Here is a 19120-nt window from a genome sequence, read left to right on the forward strand (position 1 = left end):
CTCTGTCAGGGATGTGGCACTTTCTAACCAAATTCTAACTTCTAACTGAATGTTCCCTACCCTACAGGAGAGCACAATGGCTTCTCTCCTACCTAGAGAGCCTCACAACCTCTTCATCCATAACTGAGCAGCAGCTCAGGCAGTCCCCTGTTCAGACCCCATCCCCTATTGTTCCAGGGTTTCCTACTACATGCAGGATAGGTGCCTGCATGGGCAGTAGCACTGCTAGTGCTTTCCCTTCTGCCATGCAGCAAGCGTGCTGGAAATACATAGTTCAACTTTGCTGTGGTTTCCACTTTCCTCAATGCACTGGCTTGAGCCTTTGCAGAGACAATGAAACCGACTGGGGCTCCCCCTGTGACGCTGCCCCAGCCCCTAGCCTATCCCAGAGAACAGAGAGGCTCTTTAAAAAAAAAAGTGCCGATGCTGGGGTGGCTGTCAGCTGTGGCAGATCCCTCCGCAGATGTAAACATACATCATAAAGGGAGAAAAGGTGGTTTGGAGACCTGTGTGGCTTCAGTTGCCTGGATGGAGCTAATCCACAGAGACTCCTAGGGAACCCCTTTAGCAGGAGAAGTGAAGGGAATCTGTAATTGCAACTGTCCCTAAAGTAAACACTCCCCAAAACAAAGAAAAGCCATGAACAAAGTCAGTCACCATTGTTCACTCAAATAGAGAGAAATGCTACCAATGTTGTGATAGATTTATATACCTTAATGGAGTACAGTCCTTATAAATCAAGGAGATGGCTGCCTCTCAGAACTAAAGATTCTTTTGCAAAGTCTTTCAGCAGCAGTCTGTTGCAATTATAGTCATTTAAAACTAAATGACCAAATGGGACTCTTACCAAAAACAGAATGAGGGATCAAAAATGGAATACAAAGTACAGTGCAAGCCCCAGAGAGGAGTACAACCAGTGTGAGGGAGGAGAGTGAAACAGAGAAGTGCTTTCTGCTCTCTATCTAGATTACAGGGAGTGCAAAAAACAAGAAAACAAACCCCTCAAATGATCAGAACTCAGAGGACATTCCATTAAAACATGATGAAGAAAAACTGTATATATTCCGGGGGAAGGAGGGGAGAGATTAGCAAGCCCACACTACACAATGGACAATAATGACAAATAAACAGTTTACCCAGAGCAGACATATTGTATGCCTGAAACTACATTTTGCAAGTCAAGTGTAGTTTGTGATTCCAGTTCCAAATTTTACTTTGTATTGGCTCTAATGTCTGTGTTTTAGCGGACTAATTCTTTGGGGCCAGGGACCATATATTTCTTCAAGTTTCATACAATCATAGAAACGTTAGACTGGAGGGGACTTTGAGGAGTCACCAAGTCTAGCCCCTGCACTGTGGCAAGACCAAGTAAACCTAAATCATCCCTGACAGGTGTTTTTGCAACCTGTTTTTTAAAAACCTCCAATTATGGAGATTCCACAACTTCCCTTCAAAGTCTATTCCAGAGCTTAACCACCTTTGTAGTTAGATAGTGTTTCCTAATATCTAACCTAACTCTCCCTTGCTGCAAATTAATCCCATTACTTCTTGTCCTACCTTCAGCGGACATGGAGCACAGTTAGCCACTGTCCTCTTTATAACAGCCCTTAAATGTATTTGAAGGCTATCAGGTTCTCCCTCAGTCTTCTTTCCTCAAGGCTGAACATGTCCAGTTTTTTTAATCTTTCCTCATAAGACAGGTGTTCTAAAGATTTTATCAAATTTGTTGCTATCCTCTGGACTCTCTCCAATTTGTTCATATCTTCCTAAAGTGTAGTGTCCAGAATTGGACACAGTACTCCAGTTGGGACCTCAGCAGTGCCAAGTAGAGTGGGACAGTTACCTCCTGTGTCTTACATACAACACTTCTGTTAATACACCACAGAATGCTTTTTGAAGCTGCATCACATTGTTGACTCATATTCAATTTTTGACCCATTATTACCTCCAGATCCTTTTCAGCAGTACCACCACATGGCCAATTATTCCCCATTTTGTAGTTGTGCAGTTGATGTTTCTTTCCTAAGTGAAGTACCTTGCACGTGTCTTGTTGAATTCAGACCTATTCTCCAATTTGTCAAGATCGTTTTAAATTCTAATCAAGTATCAGAGGGGTAGCCGTGTTAGTCTAGATCTGTAAAAGCAGCAGAGAGTCCTATGGCACCTTATAGACTAACAGACGTATTGGAGCATGAGCTTTCGTGGGTGAATATCCACTTCCTCGGATGCATACATGTCATGCATCCAACAAAGTGGGTATTCACCCATGAAAGCTCATGCTCCAATAAGTCTGTTAGTCTGTAAGGTGCCACAGGACTCTTTGCTGATTTTAAATTCTAATGCTATCCTCCAAAGTGTTTGCAGCCTCTGCCAGCTTGGTGTCAGCTGCAGATTTTATAAACATACTCTCTACTCCATTATCCGTGTCATTAATGAAAATATTGAATAGTACAAAATCTGGGACTGACCCCTGCGGTAACCCATTAGATCAGGGGTCGGCAACCTTTCAGAAGTGGTGTGCTGAGTCTTCATTGTTTCACTCTAATTTAAAGTTTTGCGTGCCAGTAATACATTTTAACGTTTTAGAAGGTCTGTTTCTATAAGTCTATAATACATAACTAAACTGTTGTTATATGTAAAGTAAATAAGGTTTGTAAAATGTTTAAGAAGCTTCATTAAAATTAAATTAAAATGCAGAGCCTCCCATTCTGGTGGCCAGGACCAGGGCAGCGTGAGTGCCACTGAAAATCAGCTCTTGTGCCGCCTTCGGCACCGGTGCCATAGGTTTCCTACCCCTGCATTAGATGCTCCTTCCCAGTTTGACACTGAATCATTCATAACTACTCTTTGAATATGGTCTTTCAACCACTTGTGCACCTACCTTATGGAAATGTGGTCTAATAAAATTACAATAGTTTGCTTATGAGAATCTCATTTCAGACTGTGCCAAAAGCGTTACTAAAATCAAGATATATCACATCTACTGCTTCCCATCTATCCACTAAGCCAATAACCTTGTCAAATAAGGAAATTAGGTTGGTCTGGCATAATTTGTTCTTGACAAATCCATGCTGGCTATTCCATACAACCCTATTATCCTTCAGGTCCTTTCAAATTGATTCCAGGCATCTTCAGTGTAACTGTCCTTATAAAACCTATACAGAGAGCAATGCCAATAAGGTTCAGTATCCTCATGACCAGAAATTCCTTCAGGAAATACTAGTGTGTCTCATTTCTCTCTAGAATTGTGGCCTTGTCTACACAGGCAAGTTGCACCAGTTTAGCTTAAATCATTTTTAAAACCGATTTCATTAAACTGGTGCAAACCCCTGCATGGGCACTTATTTCAGTTTAAGAATAGCTTATTTGGGTTTACCTAGAAGTTCTTAATCAGTGTAAACTAAACTAAAGAAAGCCACTTTAGTAAGAGTATCTACACTGATGTTTGTACTGGTTTAAGTAAAACAGTTTAAATTTACATCTTAGACCAAGTCTACACTATCACTTACTTTGGTATAATTTACGTAACTCAGAGTGTGAATACCACCCCCCTCCCCCAGTGATGTAAGTTACACTGACTTAAGCACTGGTATGGACAGTGCTATGTCGAAACAGCGACTGCTGCTTGTGGAGCTGGCATAGAGCATCTTTACCAGAAACACTGCAGCTGTGCCAATATAGTGCTTCTACTGTAGACTAGCCCTTTCTTCTGTACATAGCCTTTATACTATCAGAAGCAGGCTCCTAATCTTTCCTGGGTTTGGGTGAGACTATGCCTTTCATATTGATAGTTTGTCTCTCTCACCTACAGAAGTTGGTCCAATAAAAGATATTTCCTCACTCACCTTGTCTCTCTAATATCAGGAAAAAAAATCAGATATCTGGGAGAAACTGAGCTCCAGGTGGAAGCAAAAGAAATTAAACCCTGCATGAGGATTGGGAGTAGCCCCAGAGAAATGTGGCCTGCACTCTGTGTTGTGGAAAGAACCCCGGGGATGGATAACAAATGGGTCGGAGTGACTATGATCTTGGGTCCCTAGTTATAGCGACCAGGGCCTCTTTTAGGGAATTATTTAATACTGCATCAAACACTGGGAATCGAGGGGCCTCTAATTTTTAAAACCCTAGTAGCTTGTATTCTAAAGTGGGCCGCAGAGCCCCCTCTACAACAGACCACGTGTACCTGTGAGTTCTCTCTCTGTGAGAGAGGGGCCTTGATGGGGGCTGTGAGCACCAGGCACCGCATGACCCGCGGGTGGGAGCCCGAGGCACAATGGGGGCGCCACATGGGGGCGCGGAAGCCTCTGGGGCACGCCCTCTCCCCCAGGCGGAGGGGCAGGGGGTTCGCCACGGCGCCTGGCCTGCCGGACTCTTTTCTCTCCCGACTCGGCGGAGGTGCACGGCCCGTTCTGGCGGCGCTCGACGACCAGCGTCTGTTAGAGGATTGTTTAGAGGCAGCGGGCTGAGGAGCTGCCGGTGCCCTAGCCCGGCCATGGCTGAGTTCTTGCCGCCGCCCGAGTGCCCCGTGTTCGAGCCCAGCTGGGAGGAGTTCGCCGACCCCTTCGCCTTCATCCACAAGATCCGACCCATCGCCGAGCAAACCGGCATCTGCAAGGTGCGGCCGCCGCCGGTGAGTGCCCAGGGCCCGGCGCCGCCGCATGGCGCCGCGAGCGGAGCGGCCCTTTGTGCGCAGGCCGCGGTGGGACTCTGGGGTCTGGGACGGACGGACGGACGGACGGAGGGAGGGAGGGAGGGGGGCCGGGGGGTCACATTCAGGCACGGCGCCCGGCCCGCTGGACCCAGTGCAGGCTCGAGCGGACAGAGCGGGGGCCGCTTTCCGGCCCCGCCGAGGAGCCCGCGCTCCGCACGCCGCCACGCGTGTCGGAGAAGTGTCCTCCCGTGGCGGCAGGGCCGCGGCCCGTGGGGGGGGTTGGGCGCCCGGAGAGCGGTCGTGAGGCGAACCCCAAGCTGAAGCGAGCTGCCCGCAGACGGGCCGAGCGGGGCCGGGCGAACTGGCCTGCGGCCCGAGACAGCCCCTTTCCCTTCAGCCTCCCGCTGGGAACCGTGAAAGTGACTCGAGAGCTTTTGTTTTCATACCTGCCGAGAGAGCGGAGCTCATGCCAGGGAGGAAGGGCTCCGCTTTCACCCCTTGTGAGTAGCCAGGCTTGGACGAGCAGACTTGTACCGCTGCTTCGAGCGTGTATCTACGAAAGTTTCACCTCGGCCAGATTCCTGCTGATTGAACCGCTGCTTCTAATGGAACTGGAGCAGTCACTATGGACAGACCTAAATGAGGCAGCTTGTTGGGTGTTGCCCTCCATGTTGGCATTGTAGTGTGCTAGGGCTAGCCGGAGCTTCCTTTCTTTGCCTTTTTCCGAGTCCAGGGTGGCATTTCTGTGGCTATACTAGAGGTTTGGTTAAGTTTTTAATACAGTTATCCATTGTTTTAACTTGACCAACATGTATTCAGCACAGAATTTTAAATTGTATCTTTTTTTGTTTTTGAATCATAGGCAGACATGACCACCATTTTAGAATGCAATACATAGTGGGAAAAGTAGTAAGTCTTTATCACTATATACATATAAACTGGCACTATAACGTGGCACAAAATAAGCCTGTAATGTCATTTATTTAATTGAATAGTTAACATTTCCCAAATTGTATTGGTTATAGTTAGTATAAAAAAGCTTGAAGTATAGTTCTCGTCATAATCCTTTTTTAATGTAAAACAGTGAACTAGAATTACTTTGAGGACAGTCTTGTTGAATAAAGATTTAGCTTGATAAAAGTGGGCACACATAGTCTTTATTTTGAGAAAAGTGTTCTTATCCTAAAGGATAAGGTGGTACAGGTATCTTGAAATAGTTAATGTGACAATAAGAATGCTACCCTGTTTATTTAAGTGATCAAAAGAGTTAAACCTTCTCCAGTAAGTGGTGAAGATAAAGACACATTTTTGTGTACTTAATTTCTCTGCACTCTGAGTATCACTTCTGAAATTAAGTGTCTAGAGTTATATATGTTTCAGTCCAACTTTTTGATCGTACACTTGGAATTCTTAAACATGTTGAATTGAAATAAAATGAAGTAACTTGTATTTTACACACTGAGACTATAAATGTTCATAATCAGATTGAATAAAATAAGCTGCATCACACAGTAAGATCTACAGATAATACAGTCTGTTGGAAGAGTTCCCACAACATGCGATTGCATGCCTGCATGCACACCCACACACTTCTTAACTCACTAATTAGTGGAAAAAGGGCAAAAATGTGTATTACCTGTGTGCTGTGAAGTGAAGCGCTGACTTCATAATTGAGGTTATAAAACCATCTTCATTATCCCCCCCAATTTTGTACCTCTCCTTTTGTGTAGAATAATTCTCTCTGGATGGGATATGATCAACTATGGTTTTCAACAACTCATCAGAACTGACTTTTTATATACCTCTTTCAAAGAACCAGTCTTCAAAACTAATTTATGTACTGTTTGCTTGCTAGTGTAGAACAAAATTAATAGTAAATGGTTTCTTACAAACTATGCTCCTTAATGGGGAAATCAGAAATGGATGGGACCTCTACAGGCTAAAATAATTAAATGCACCTTTGTCCCCTTGCCAAGGAAAGATACATTTTCAGTTATCTAACCCCCCCTCCTCCCCCCAAAAAAAAGCCCACACCAAAAAAGCAAAATCTGACTGATTTTATTGATTTATATGAATGACTATGTATTTCACTGGCTTTTTGATGGGAGTTCTTTGAGGGGATCAGCAAATGTGGACAAGGGTGGTACAATGCATACAGTGTACTTGGATTTTCAGAAAACATTTGACAAGGTCCCTCACCAAAGGCTTTTAGGCAAACTAAGCAGTTCTTGGATAAGAGGGAAGGTCCTCTCATGGATCAGTAACCAGTTAAAATACAAGAAACAAAGGGTAGGTATAAATGGCCATTTTTGAGAATCTAGAGAGGTAAAAAAAGGTATCTCCCAGGAATCTATACTGTGGCGAGTGTTCAACATATTCATAAATGATCTGGGAAAAAAGGGTGAACAGTGAGGTGGCAAAATTTGTAGACGATACAAAATTACTCAAGATAGTTAAGTTGTAAGCAGACTGTGAAGAGTTAAAGGGATCTCACAAAACTGGGTGACCGGGCAACAAAATGGCAGGTGACATTCAGTGTTCATTTATGCAATGTAATGCATATTGGAAAATATTGTCCCAACTATAAATACAAAATGATGTGGTGTAAATTAGCTGTTACCACTCAAGAAAGAGCTCTTGGACTAATTGTGGATAGTTCTCTGAAAACATCTACTCAGTATGCAGTGGCATTCAAAAAAGCTAACTATGTTAGGAACCATTAGAAAAAGGATAGGTATCATAATGCTTGTATATAAATCCATGGTATGCCTATATCTTGACTATTGCGTGCACATACACTGATCTCAGAAAAGGTGTATTAGAGAGGGCAACAAAATGATTAGTGGTATGGAACAGCTTCCCTATGAAGAGAGATTAAAAAGACCCGGAATATTCAGCTTGGAAAAGAGACAGTGGGGGGCCGGGGGAGTGGAAAACACAGGAGCAGGTATAAATATATGAAAAGAAGATAGTTGCCTTATCAAGTATGAAGTCAGTTTAACGAGACATATCAATTAACATCAGGATACCAAGGGAGGGAAAAAAAACTTTTGAAGTGGTAATGATATTGGTCCATTTCAGACCGTTGATAAGAAGGTATGAGTAATAGTAGGGGGAAATTAGGTTTAGGTTGTGTAATGACCCAACCACTCCCAGTCTTTATTCAGGTCTAATCTGATGGTGTCCAGTTTGCAGATTAATTCCAGTTCTGCAGTTTCACTTTGGAGTCTGTTTTTGAAATCTGAAGTTACTTGCATGGCCCCACAGTATGCCAACTTTTTTATGGCTGACTTAGAACAATGCTTCCTCAGCCCTCATTCCCTTTCGCCCCTACTCTAATTGAGCTACATTGATGACATCTTCATTATCTGGACCCATGGGAAAGGAGGCCCTTGAGAAATTCCACAAAGATTTCAAACAATTTCCACTCCACCATCAACCTCAGCCTGGATTGGTCCACTTCCTAGACCAGGGATCGGCAACCTTTCAGAAGTGGTATGCCAAGTCTTCATTTATTCACTCTAATTTAAGTTTTTGCGTTCCAGTAATACATTTTAACATTTTTAGAAGGTCTTTCTATAAGTCTATAATATATAACTAAACTATTGTTGTATGTAAAGTAAATAAGGTTTTTAAAATGTTTAAGAAACTTCACTAAAATTAAATTAAAATGCAGAGCCCTTGGACCAGTGGCCAGGACGAAGGCAGAGTGAGTGCCACTGAAAATCAGCTTGCGTGCTGCCTTTGGCACGCGTGCTATAGGTTGCCTACCCCTGTCCTAGACACTACAGTGCTAATAAGCAATGGTCACATAAACACGATCCTATACCATAAACCTACTGACGGCTATACTTACCTACATGCCTCCAGCTTTCATCCAGACCTCATCACACAACCCATTGTCTACAGCCAAGCTCTAAGATACAACTGCATTTGCTCTGTCTCTGTCTGAGGGATTGAACACCTACAGGATCTTTATCAAGAGTTTTCAAAACTACAGTACCCACCTGGTGAAGTGAAGAAACAGACTGATAGAGCGAGAAGGGTACCCAGAAGTCACCTACTACAAGACAGGCCCAACAGAGAAAGTAACAGAACGCCACTGGCCGTCACCTACAGCTCCCAACTAAAACCTCTCCAGCGCATCATCAGGGATCTACAACCTATCCTGAAGGATGATCCCTCACTCTCACAGACCCTGGGGGACAGGACAGGCCTCCTTTACAGACACCCTCCAACCTGAAGCAGATACTCACTAGCAACTATACACCACACAACAAAAACACCAACCCAGGAACCAAACCCTGCAACAAACTCTGGTGCCAACTCTGCCCACATATCTATTCAAGGGACATCATAGAATATCAAGGTTGGAAGGGCTCTCAGGAGGTCATCTAGTCCAACCCCCTGCTCAAAGCAGGACCAATACCCAACTAAATCATCCTAACCAGGGCTTCGTCATACCTGACGTTAAAAACCTCTAAGGAGGGTGTCAAGGTTCCTTCCCCACTCTGGACTGTAGAGTACAGATATGAGGACCTGAATGTGAACCCCTAAACTGAATTACCAGTTGGGAGTGGTAGCAGCAAAACCAGATCTAAGTACTAACTCTCTTCCCTGGATAGTCTTGAGAAACTTCTTCATCAAGTTCCTGATAAACACCGATCCAACCCCTTGGATCTTAACGCAAGGAGAATTTAACTATACCCCTCCTTTCAAATTGTATTTGAATTGCTATGCTTCTTAATTGTTTATTTCTCACTGTAGCACTAACTCCTGCAGTACACATAGTGGTGGAACTCTTTACAAAATGTGATGTCTAAGAGGAGGAAAAGCAGAGAGAGATTATTCATGGAGGTGCACTGGTACACAAACAACGATTCAGACTTGGTTGAAGGGGTATGAAATAAGATTAATTATCACCAGAAGCTAGGACAATAATCTTAAATTAATGAAAAGGAAGGACAAGGAAGTGATTCAAAAGCTATAAGGAATGAGAAGGAAATGCAAAGGGCAGACTGTCAATTGCAGTCAGAGTTGTTTTAACAAATAAAGGCCAAACAAAAACTGACTTCTGAAAACTAGCCTCTGAACCACCTCCCCAAAACCAAGGCATCAGTCAGGACAATAACAGTAATTGGACTGTACTCTAATCCTCAGCTCTTCTTTGAACCATCTATAATTTATCATCCTTCAATTGTGAGCACTTAAAAGGATACACTGTAGCAGTGCCAAACACAGAAGTAAAATAACTTCTCTATTCTTGTTCCAGATTCCCCTGTTAATGCAGTCCCGTGCTGCATAAGCTTTTTTGGCCACACTGTGAGCTCATATTCAGTTGATTATCCACCACAACCCCCAATCTTTTTTGGAGTCAGTGCTTCCCAGGATAGACTTCCCCCATCCTGTAAATATGGCCTACGTTCTTTGTTCCTAGGTGGATTCATTTACATTTAGATGTATTAAAGCACATATTGTTTGCTTGTGCCCAGTTTACCAAGTGATCTAGGTCACTCTAAATCAGTGACCTGTCCCCTTCATTATTTACCATTCCCCAAATGTTTGTGTCCTCTCTGATTTTATCAATGATGATTTTATGTTTTCTCCCAGATCACTGATAACCATGTTAAATAGCACAGAGCCAAGAAACAATCCCTGAAGGACCCCACCAGAAACACACACATGCTTGATGATTTCCCATTTATTGTTACATACCGAGACCAAACAGTTAGCCAGTTTTTATTCCATTTTGTGTGTGCCAAGTTAATTTTATATTATTTGATTTTTTTAAATCAATACGTCATATGGTATCGGGTCAAATGCCTTACAGAAGTTAAGTATGTTTACGTCAACACTTAGCTTTATCAACCAAATTTGTAATCTCATCACAAAAAGACATCAAGTTAGTTTGACAGGATCCATTTTCCATAAACCAATTTTGATTGCCGTTAATTACATTTCCCTCCTTTAATTCTTTATAATTGAGTCCTGTGTCAGCTGGTCCATTATCTTGCCCAGGACTGATGTCAAACAGAGAGGCCTATAAATAACTGGATAGTATCATTTACACTTTTTAAATATTGGCCAACGTTAGCTTTCTTCCAGTCCACCAGTGCTCCAAGACTTATTAAAAATCAACATTAATGGTCCAGTGAGCTCCTCAGACAGTTCTTTTAAAATTACTGGGTACAAGTTATCTGGACTTGCTGATTTAAAAATGTCTAGTAGCTTCTCTTTAAAATCCTCTAGAGATACTCCCCTCCTCTTGTACATGTTACTTTTTTAATGTCAGAGCTGAACTGCAAGATAGTTAATGTATAATGTTACCTCTTGGTCTTCCCTTTGCACCTCATATTTTTGCATCATTTCCTTATTCTTCTACTGGAATTGGTTCTTTCTTTTCATTAATTTAAGATTCTTATCCTGCCAATCAATGACCCTTATTTTATACTCCTTCAACAAAGATTGAATCCTTCTTTGTGTAGCAGTGCACCTCCACGACTAACCTGTCTCTGCTTTTCCTCTTCTTAGACCTCATATTTTGTAAAGCATTGCATCCCTGTAGATAGTCAGTCTGTACTGCAATGATAACTGTTCTTAAACATCAAAACACTGCAAAGTGCCTCTACTAACAAATCCATATTATCCAGCTTATAACCCCACCACATGAATGCCAAATTTTAAAATAACCTACTCCTTAAATGATAACAGGTTTCAGAGTGGTAGCCATGTTGGTCTGTGTTACCAAAAACAGTGAGGAGTCCTTGTGGCATCTTAGAGGCTAACAAATTTATTTGAGCATAAGCTTTTGTGGGCTAGAACCCACTTCATCAGATGCATGGAGTGGAAAATACAGGAGCAGGTATAAATACATGAAAAGAAGCTAGTTGCCTTACCAAGTGTGAAGAGAGTCTGAGACAAATCAATTAACATCAGGTACCAAGGGAGGAAAAATAACTTTTGAAGTGGTAATGAGATTGGCCCATTTCAGACAGCTGACAAGAAGGTGTGAGTAACAGTAGGGGGAAATTAGGTTTAGGTTTTGTAATGACCCAACCATTCCCAGCCTTTATTCAGGCCTAATCTGATGGTATCTAGTTGGCAAATTAATTCCAGTTCTGCAGTTTCACATTGGAGTCTGTTTTTGAAGGTTTTTTGTTGAAGAACTGCCACTTTTAAGTCTGTTATTGAGTGACCAGGGAGACTGAAGTGTTCTCCTACTGGTTTTTGAATGTTATGACTCCTGACATCAGATCTGTGTATATTTATTCTTTTGCATAGAGACTTGCCATGTACATTGGCCAAACTGGACAAAGGGCATTGCTGGCACATGATGATATCACATTGGTAGATGTGCAGGTGAATGAGCCCAATGGTGTGGCTGATGTGGTTAGGTTTTCAGATGATACTAAACTTGGAGAAGTGGTAGATATGTTGGAGGATAGGGATAGGATACAGAGGGACCTAGACAAATTAGAGGATTGGGCCAAAAGAAACCTGATAAGGTTCTACAAGACCAACTGCAGAGTCCCATGCATTGCTACAGACTAGGAACCGAGTGGCTAGGAAGGAGTTCTGCAGAAAAAGACCTTGGGGTTACAGTGGATGAGAAGCTGGGTATGAGTCAACAGTGTGCCTTTGTTGCCAGGAAGGCTAACTGCATTTTGGCCTGTATAAGTAGGGGCATTGCAGCAGATCGAGGGATGTGATCATTCCCCTCTATTTGACATTGGTGAGGCCTCATCTGGAGTACTGTGTCCAGTCTTGGGCCCCAAACTACAAGAAGGATGTGGGAAAAATTGGAAAGAGTCCAATGGAGGGCAACAGAAATGATTAGGGGGCTGGAGCACATGACTTATGAGGAGAGGCTGAGGGAACTGGGATTGTTTAGTCTCCAGAAGAGAATGTGGGGGGATTTGATAGCTGCTTTCAACTACCTGAAAGGATTCTAAAGAGAATGGATCTAAACTGTTGTCAGTGGTACCTGATGACAGAACAAGGAGTAATGGTCTCAAGTTGCAGTGGGGGAGGTTTAGGTTGGATATTTGGAAAAACTTTTTCACTAGGAGGGTGGTGAAGCACTAGGAGGGTTACCTAGGGAGTTGGTGGAATCTCCTTCCTTGGAGGTTTTTAAGGTCAGGCTTGATGTAGCCGTGGCTGGCATGATTTAGTTGGGGTGTGGTCCTGCTTTGAGGGGGGATTGAATTTTGAATTTTTGCTGATATTATATATATTCGTACTCCAACTTAGTTTATTCTATTGTGGCTGTAGTACTAACATGGTCAGGCTAAACAACAAAGGTATACAGTCACCTGAAGATGCAGGTAGGCCCCTAGTGGGATTCCAGAAGCACCTTATTTACCTTGAAAATCAATGGGAGTTAGGCATCTAATTTGCTCAGGTACTTCTGTAAATTGAAGTAGGTTTGTGTGTGTGTGTGTGTGTGTCTCTCTCTCTCTCTCTCTCTTTAGGTGCTTGGATACCTTTGTAAATCTGGCTTATAGCCCCCAGTGTTCTGGGTTGTATGTGGATTTCCAGAGGGCATCTAGTTCCTCTATATCATGCAAGGATTGTAGATTGCACTGGCCTTGAACATCTCAAGTAATGATGGTTCTTCGAGTGCTTGCTCATATCGATTCCAATTAGGTGTGCGCACGCTGTGTGCACAATCGTCAGAAGATTTTTACCTTTTACCTTTGTGGCGCTGGATATGTGCCCCTGCCGACCCAGCGCCCCCTCAGTTCCTTCTTACTGCCCGTGACGGTTGTTGGAACTGTGGAGCATAGCATAGCTGATCTCCACATCCCTAGCTTTCCTCTTTGTATTATAGATAATTGTTTAGAGTAGTTATAAATAGTTTTTTTTTGTAGTTATAGCGTACTTATTAGTGAGTTTGTGTATAGCAGGGGTCGGCAACCTTTCAGAAATGGTGTGCCGAGTCTTCATTCACACTCATTCACGTGTGCCATAGGTTGCCTACCCCTGGTATATAGTCTAGTTAGTACTTGGAGGAAACGGGGTTCCATCCCTCTTCCCTCCTCTCCGGTACCAGGGCCCTTGCCCAGGTCTCCAGGTTTTAAACTTTGCTCGGCCTGTCTCAAGCCGATGCCTACGGGAGACCCCCATGACTCCTGCTTGAAGTGCTTGGGGGAATCCCATCAACCAGATACGTGTCGCATTTGTAAGGCTTTTCAAGCCTCGAACAAAAAAAGGAGTGTGACTTTCATTTAAAACAGCTCCTAATGGAAGCGGCGCTTAGCCTGGTGCCTTCGGCACCGCGGACAGACCAGACAGCACAGTCGCGACATCATTTGCTGACTCCACGGCCCAAGAAGCAGCACAAACCATCTGCTGCTTCTATACAGTTGCAGACACCGCCTGTGGCCCCATTGGAGCAACAGCCCGGATCAGCACCGCCGATTCTGGCGCCACAAGGGCCATTGAGTCTGGTACACACAAGTTCCCCAGTGCACACCGTGGTTGAGCTCGGCCTGCTGTCCACTCCGGAAACCTTCTCCACCACTCGCGACCTGATCGCGCTAATGGATCCTGGATCATCTCAGCCCCCGGCACCGCCAGTGTGGACTGTTCAATCTATAGGGAAACCTGCCTTCATGCGACCCTCCTCACAGAGTGAGACAGCTTGGCACCAATCTCGGTCCCAGTCCAGGTCATGGTCCCGATCCTGCTGATTGTCCTGGACCTGGCACTGTTCACAGTCCCGGCACCGATTTCCATCTCTGTGCCGGTCATACGGCGCCGCTGCGCTGCCTCACGCAGGTCTCCCCCCCCAGGTACGATCGATACTCATCCAGGTCCCGGCACCAGTTGCCTCACAGCTGATCCTGACACTGCCCAGACAGTCGATCCTCGTCGAGATCTAGATCGGCCTCCCGGCTCTGTCATGACCGTCGGTCCCGATCGCGGTACCACCGAATATCCCAGCACTGGTCTGCAGCTCCCAGGCGCAAACTGACAGAGTGGGATGGTGCAATGCCACATGGGCGTTCAGCCCCTCCTTGGCCTTCGCGACCGAATTCTTCGTCGTCCCAGGCAGGGAGTGGCTACCACACCGAGGGCCATGACACTGAAGGTGCTAGCCAGGGACAATATGAAGGACAGGATCCTGATCAGGGACCCCCACAATGGTCCTTCTGGACTCCTTGGGCATACCACCAAGCCCGAAGTGTCCCCTCAGGCTCTTCTTGATCCACTCATTTGGAGCATCGGATACCTGAGGCCACTGTGAGCTGCCCTCCCCCAGTAGACTCTGAGGCAACTGTCCTGCCACCAGATCAGGCCTATGCCACCGGTGTAGTGGACCTAGGGCAGCAGGACCCTCCCCAACCAGAACTTCCCCAGGATCTGCTTGTCCCAGGGGTATCCTCTTCCTCCTTGCCTGACAAGGCAGTGGCAAGCATGTCCTCCTCTGGCCCACTGCCTGTAGATCTTGGTGCACACCAGGATCTCCTGCGCACGGTGGCACGGAACATGAACCTGCAGGTGGAGGAAGTGGTGGAAGTGGAGGATCCGGTGTTGGACATTTTGTCGGCCGATTCCCCCACACGTCGCCCTACCTTTCATTAGGACTATCCAGGCTAATGCCGATACGATCTGGCAGTCCTCAGTGTCTATTCCTCCCATGGCCAGAGGGGTGGAGAGGAAATACATGGTGCCCTCCAAGGCGCATGAATATCTGTATGTTCACCCCCACCCTTGCTCCCTCGTGGTACAGTCGGTGAACGAGAGGGAGAGACATGGCCAGCAAGCGCCCGCCCCTAAGTCCAAGGACGCTAGACGCTTGGATTTATTCGGGTGCAAGATTTATTCCACTGGTGGTTTACAGTTCAAGGTAGCTAACCAGCAGGCCCTCCTGAGCCATTATAGTTATAACACCTGGACCTCGATGAGGAAGTTCAAAGAGTTGGTCTCCCAGGAGTCCAGACAGGAGTTTGCTGCCTTGCTCGAACAGGTCAAGAAAGTGGCGAGGACATCCCTGCAGGCATCACTAGATGCGGCGGACTTGGCGGCTAGAACTCTAGCCTCAGGCATGGCTATGCACTGCATCTCATGGCTACAAGTGGAGCTTCCACTGGAGCTGCACCAGACCATTCAAGACCTGCCCTTTGATGGCCAAGGGCTGTTCTCTGATAAAACTGACCCCAAGCTTCAGAGTTTGAAGGACAACCGAGCCATCATGTGCTCACTGGGCATGCATACCCCGGTGACGCAATGCAGACCCTTCCAGCCCCAGCCTCAGCGCACCTACCCTAACCCGCGACCACAGCAAGACTTCACCAGAAGGCGTGGCTGTGGTAATAGGAGGAGACAGTCTGATCCTCAATCAGGTTAGAATCAGGGCCCCCCAAAACCATCAGCAGGGCTCAAACAAAACTTTTGAAGGTTCGGTCGAGGACAGAGCACCAGTCTCCTTGCAGGATCGTTTTTCTCCTTTCTTCAAATGCCTCTCCTATTTCCTCCCTGCATGGTCTCGCATAACATCAGACCGCTGGGTCCTACGCATGGTGTAAGCTGGATACCATCTTCAGGGACCCCTCTCACGAGCAACTTCTCATACAGGAGGTACAGGCACTCCTAGCTATCGGAGAGGTGGAAGAGGCCCCAAAGGATTTGAGGGGCAGGGGGTTTTATTCCTGTTACTTTCTAATCCCCAAGGCAAAGAGGGGGTCTACGGCCCTTCCTGGACCTGCGCGGACTCAACAAATTCATAGTAAAGTTGAAGTTCTGCATGGTTTCCCTGGGGACCATTATCCCTTCCCTGGATCATGGAGACTGGTACGCCGCCCTCGACATGAAGGACGCGGACTTCCACATAACTATTTACCTGCCTCACAGACGATTCCTTCACTGTGTGGTCAACCAGGAGCATTTTTAATTTACTGTCCTTCCCTTTGGCCTGTCCACAGTGCCAAGAGTCTTCACAAAATGTATGGCTGTCATAGCAGCCTCGCTCTGCCGATGTCGGATACAAGTGTTTTCCATACCTTGATGACTGGCTTATTCGAGGTCCCTCCAAGCTGGAGGTGCGGTTTCACGTTCGTTTAGTCATGAGCTTGTTCAAGCAACTCGGCCTGCTGCTCAACACCGAAAAGTCCACTCTGGAACCTACACAGAGAATAGACTTCATTGAGGGGATCCTGGATTCAAATCTCGCCAGGGCGTGCTTACTGCAGGCCCGCTTCCAGTCCATAATGACCATGATTCATGACCTCCAAAACTTCGCAACCTCGACAGCACACACATGCTTCACTCTTCTGGGCCACATGGCCTCGTGCACTTTCGTGACCAGACATGCCAGACTACTCCTCTGTCCACTTCAGACCTGGCTCTCGTCAGTGTACCGTCCAGGACACAATTCTCACTGTACCGATGAAGGTCTTAGCCTCTCTGGGTTGGTGGCTAAACCCCACCTTGGTTTGCGGGGGGATGCCATTTCATGTCCTTCAGCCCTCTCTAGCCTGCTGGGGCACTCACCTTGCTGGACTTCGAACACAAGGTCTTTGGTCCACACAAGAAATAATCCTACACATCAATATAAGGGAATTGAGAGCAGTATGCCTCGCGTGTCAGGTATTCCGCGAACACCTTCAGGGCCGTTGTGTCACAGTCTTCACAGACAACACAATGGCCATGTTTTACATCAACAAGCAAGGTGGAGCGCGTTCGTCCCTCCTCTGTCAGGAAGCCATACATCTCTGGAAATTCTGCGTAGCCCACTCAATCAACCTGGTGGCGTCATTTCTCCCTGGAGCTGAGAACACCTTGGCAGATTGCTTCAGCAGGTTCTTCCTAGTTCACGAGTGGTCGATTCGTCCAGATGTTATCCATTCTGTTTTCCGGAAGTGGGGGTTTCTCCACATAGACCTCTTCACCTCTTGCGAGAATTGGAAGTGCCAGGTTTTCTGGTCTCTCCAGGGACACTGCCCAGGCTCCCTGTTGGACGTCTTCCTGATACCGTGGAAAGACCACCTGCTCTATGCCTTTCCTCTGTTCCCACTGGTCCACAAGGTCCTTCTCAAGTTATGCAGGGACAAGGCTTGCTTAATCTCGATCGCTCCTGCATGGCCCAGGCAGCACTGGTACACCACACTCCTCAATCTGTCAGTAACCAAACCAATTCCTCTACCATCGTGGCTGGATCTGATAACTCAGGAACACGGCAGGCTACGCCATCCAGACCTACAGTCCCTCCATCTCACAGCATGGATGCCACATGGTTAACTCAATCTGAGCTGCATTGGTCCAGCTCAGTGCAGCAAGTACTCTTGGGTAGCAGAAAGCCCACCACTAGAGCCACATACCTGGCCAAATGGAAGCGCTCCTCCTGCTGGTGTGCCCAGAACGATGCTGTCCCTCTGGAGGTGCCAGTGCCTACCATGCTAGTATATCTCTGGTCCCTGAAACAGTAAGGCCTAGCTGTCTCATCCATCAGGGTCCATTTGGCAGCAATTTCAGCCTTCCACCCTGGCGAGAATGGGCGCTCAGTCTTCTCCAATCCTGTGGTCACTAGGTTCCTCAAGTGTTTGGAATTCCTGTATCCACAAGTCTGTCGTTCGGCCCCTACATGGGACCTCAGTCTGGTCCTATCTAGGCTCATGGGTGCCCCGTTTGAACCAATAGCCACTTGCTCCCTTCTGTATCTTTCCTGGAAGACCGCTTTCCTCATCACTATTACGTCGGCACGGCGCATGTCGGAACTTCAGGCCCTCACTGCAGACTGTGGCAAATTGCCGGTACTGTTTTGCTGGGTCTCGTGCTTTCTCTTCTCTGGGGAAGGTTCAGGGCGCTATTGCTTGCCTCTGAATCGGTATTTTAATTAGCCCACTAGTGTCCTTGATGAGGGGAGTGGAGAGGGAGGGACCTGGGCCGACCCTCTTCTCCTGGTCCCAACCCAGGGGCCCTGAGGTTTGTGGTGAACAACTTGAACTAGTGGTTCCTTCCCCTGGGCTACTTCCCTCCCCTGCCCTTCAGCTTGTGAAGGGGCTTCTAGCCCTCCTTCTACATAAGCCAGTTGCCCCTTACCTAGGGTTTTTTTGGATTTCTCAGCTCTCCGCAGCACTCCTCTAAACTTTCCTTTTGGTCTCTCTTCAAAACTGTTCTCTGTTCCAACTCCTTCAAAATGCTCTCTGCTTCAACCAGACCTTCCTGCTCCAACTCCCACACTGTCTGACTGAAGCAGGGGTTTGTATCACATGACTGACTGACTGCTGGTGCTCCAATTGGCTTCAGGTGCTCTAGTTAATCTATAGCAAACCTTCCTCCCCTTGCAGGGAATAAGGCTCCCTGCTAACACACTCTTGCTGCCCTCTGGCCATGCTGTATCACAGGACCCACCGTATACGGTGTTCCATCAGGATAAGGTACAGCTGCAATCACACCCTGCCTTCCTCCCTAAGGTGGTGTCTGCCTTCCACGACAACCAAGACCTCTTTCTCCTGGTCTTCTTTC

General features: G+C 46.2%; 1 protein-coding gene across 3 annotated transcripts in view; it reads left to right on the forward strand.

The window, feature by feature from the left end:
- Positions 1–2278: 2278 nt before the first annotated feature.
- The window catches only part of KDM5B (lysine demethylase 5B), a 207948-nt gene continuing 191106 nt past the window's right edge, over positions 2279–19120 (forward strand). Inside the window, exon 1 of one of the 3 annotated variants that reach the window (XM_050956074.1) lies at positions 2279–4630. In XM_050956074.1, coding sequence (XP_050812031.1) covers positions 4274–4630 — 357 coding nt within the window. In that variant the 5' untranslated portion in view covers positions 2279–4273. The remainder of the gene's footprint in view (positions 4631–19120) is intronic. The other 2 variants (XM_050956076.1, XM_050956075.1) reach the window with 2 other exon arrangements.

The sequence above is a fragment of the Gopherus flavomarginatus genome, chromosome 5 (assembly GCF_025201925.1).
Source record: "Gopherus flavomarginatus isolate rGopFla2 chromosome 5, rGopFla2.mat.asm, whole genome shotgun sequence".
Taxonomy (NCBI): Eukaryota; Metazoa; Chordata; order Testudines; family Testudinidae; genus Gopherus; species Gopherus flavomarginatus.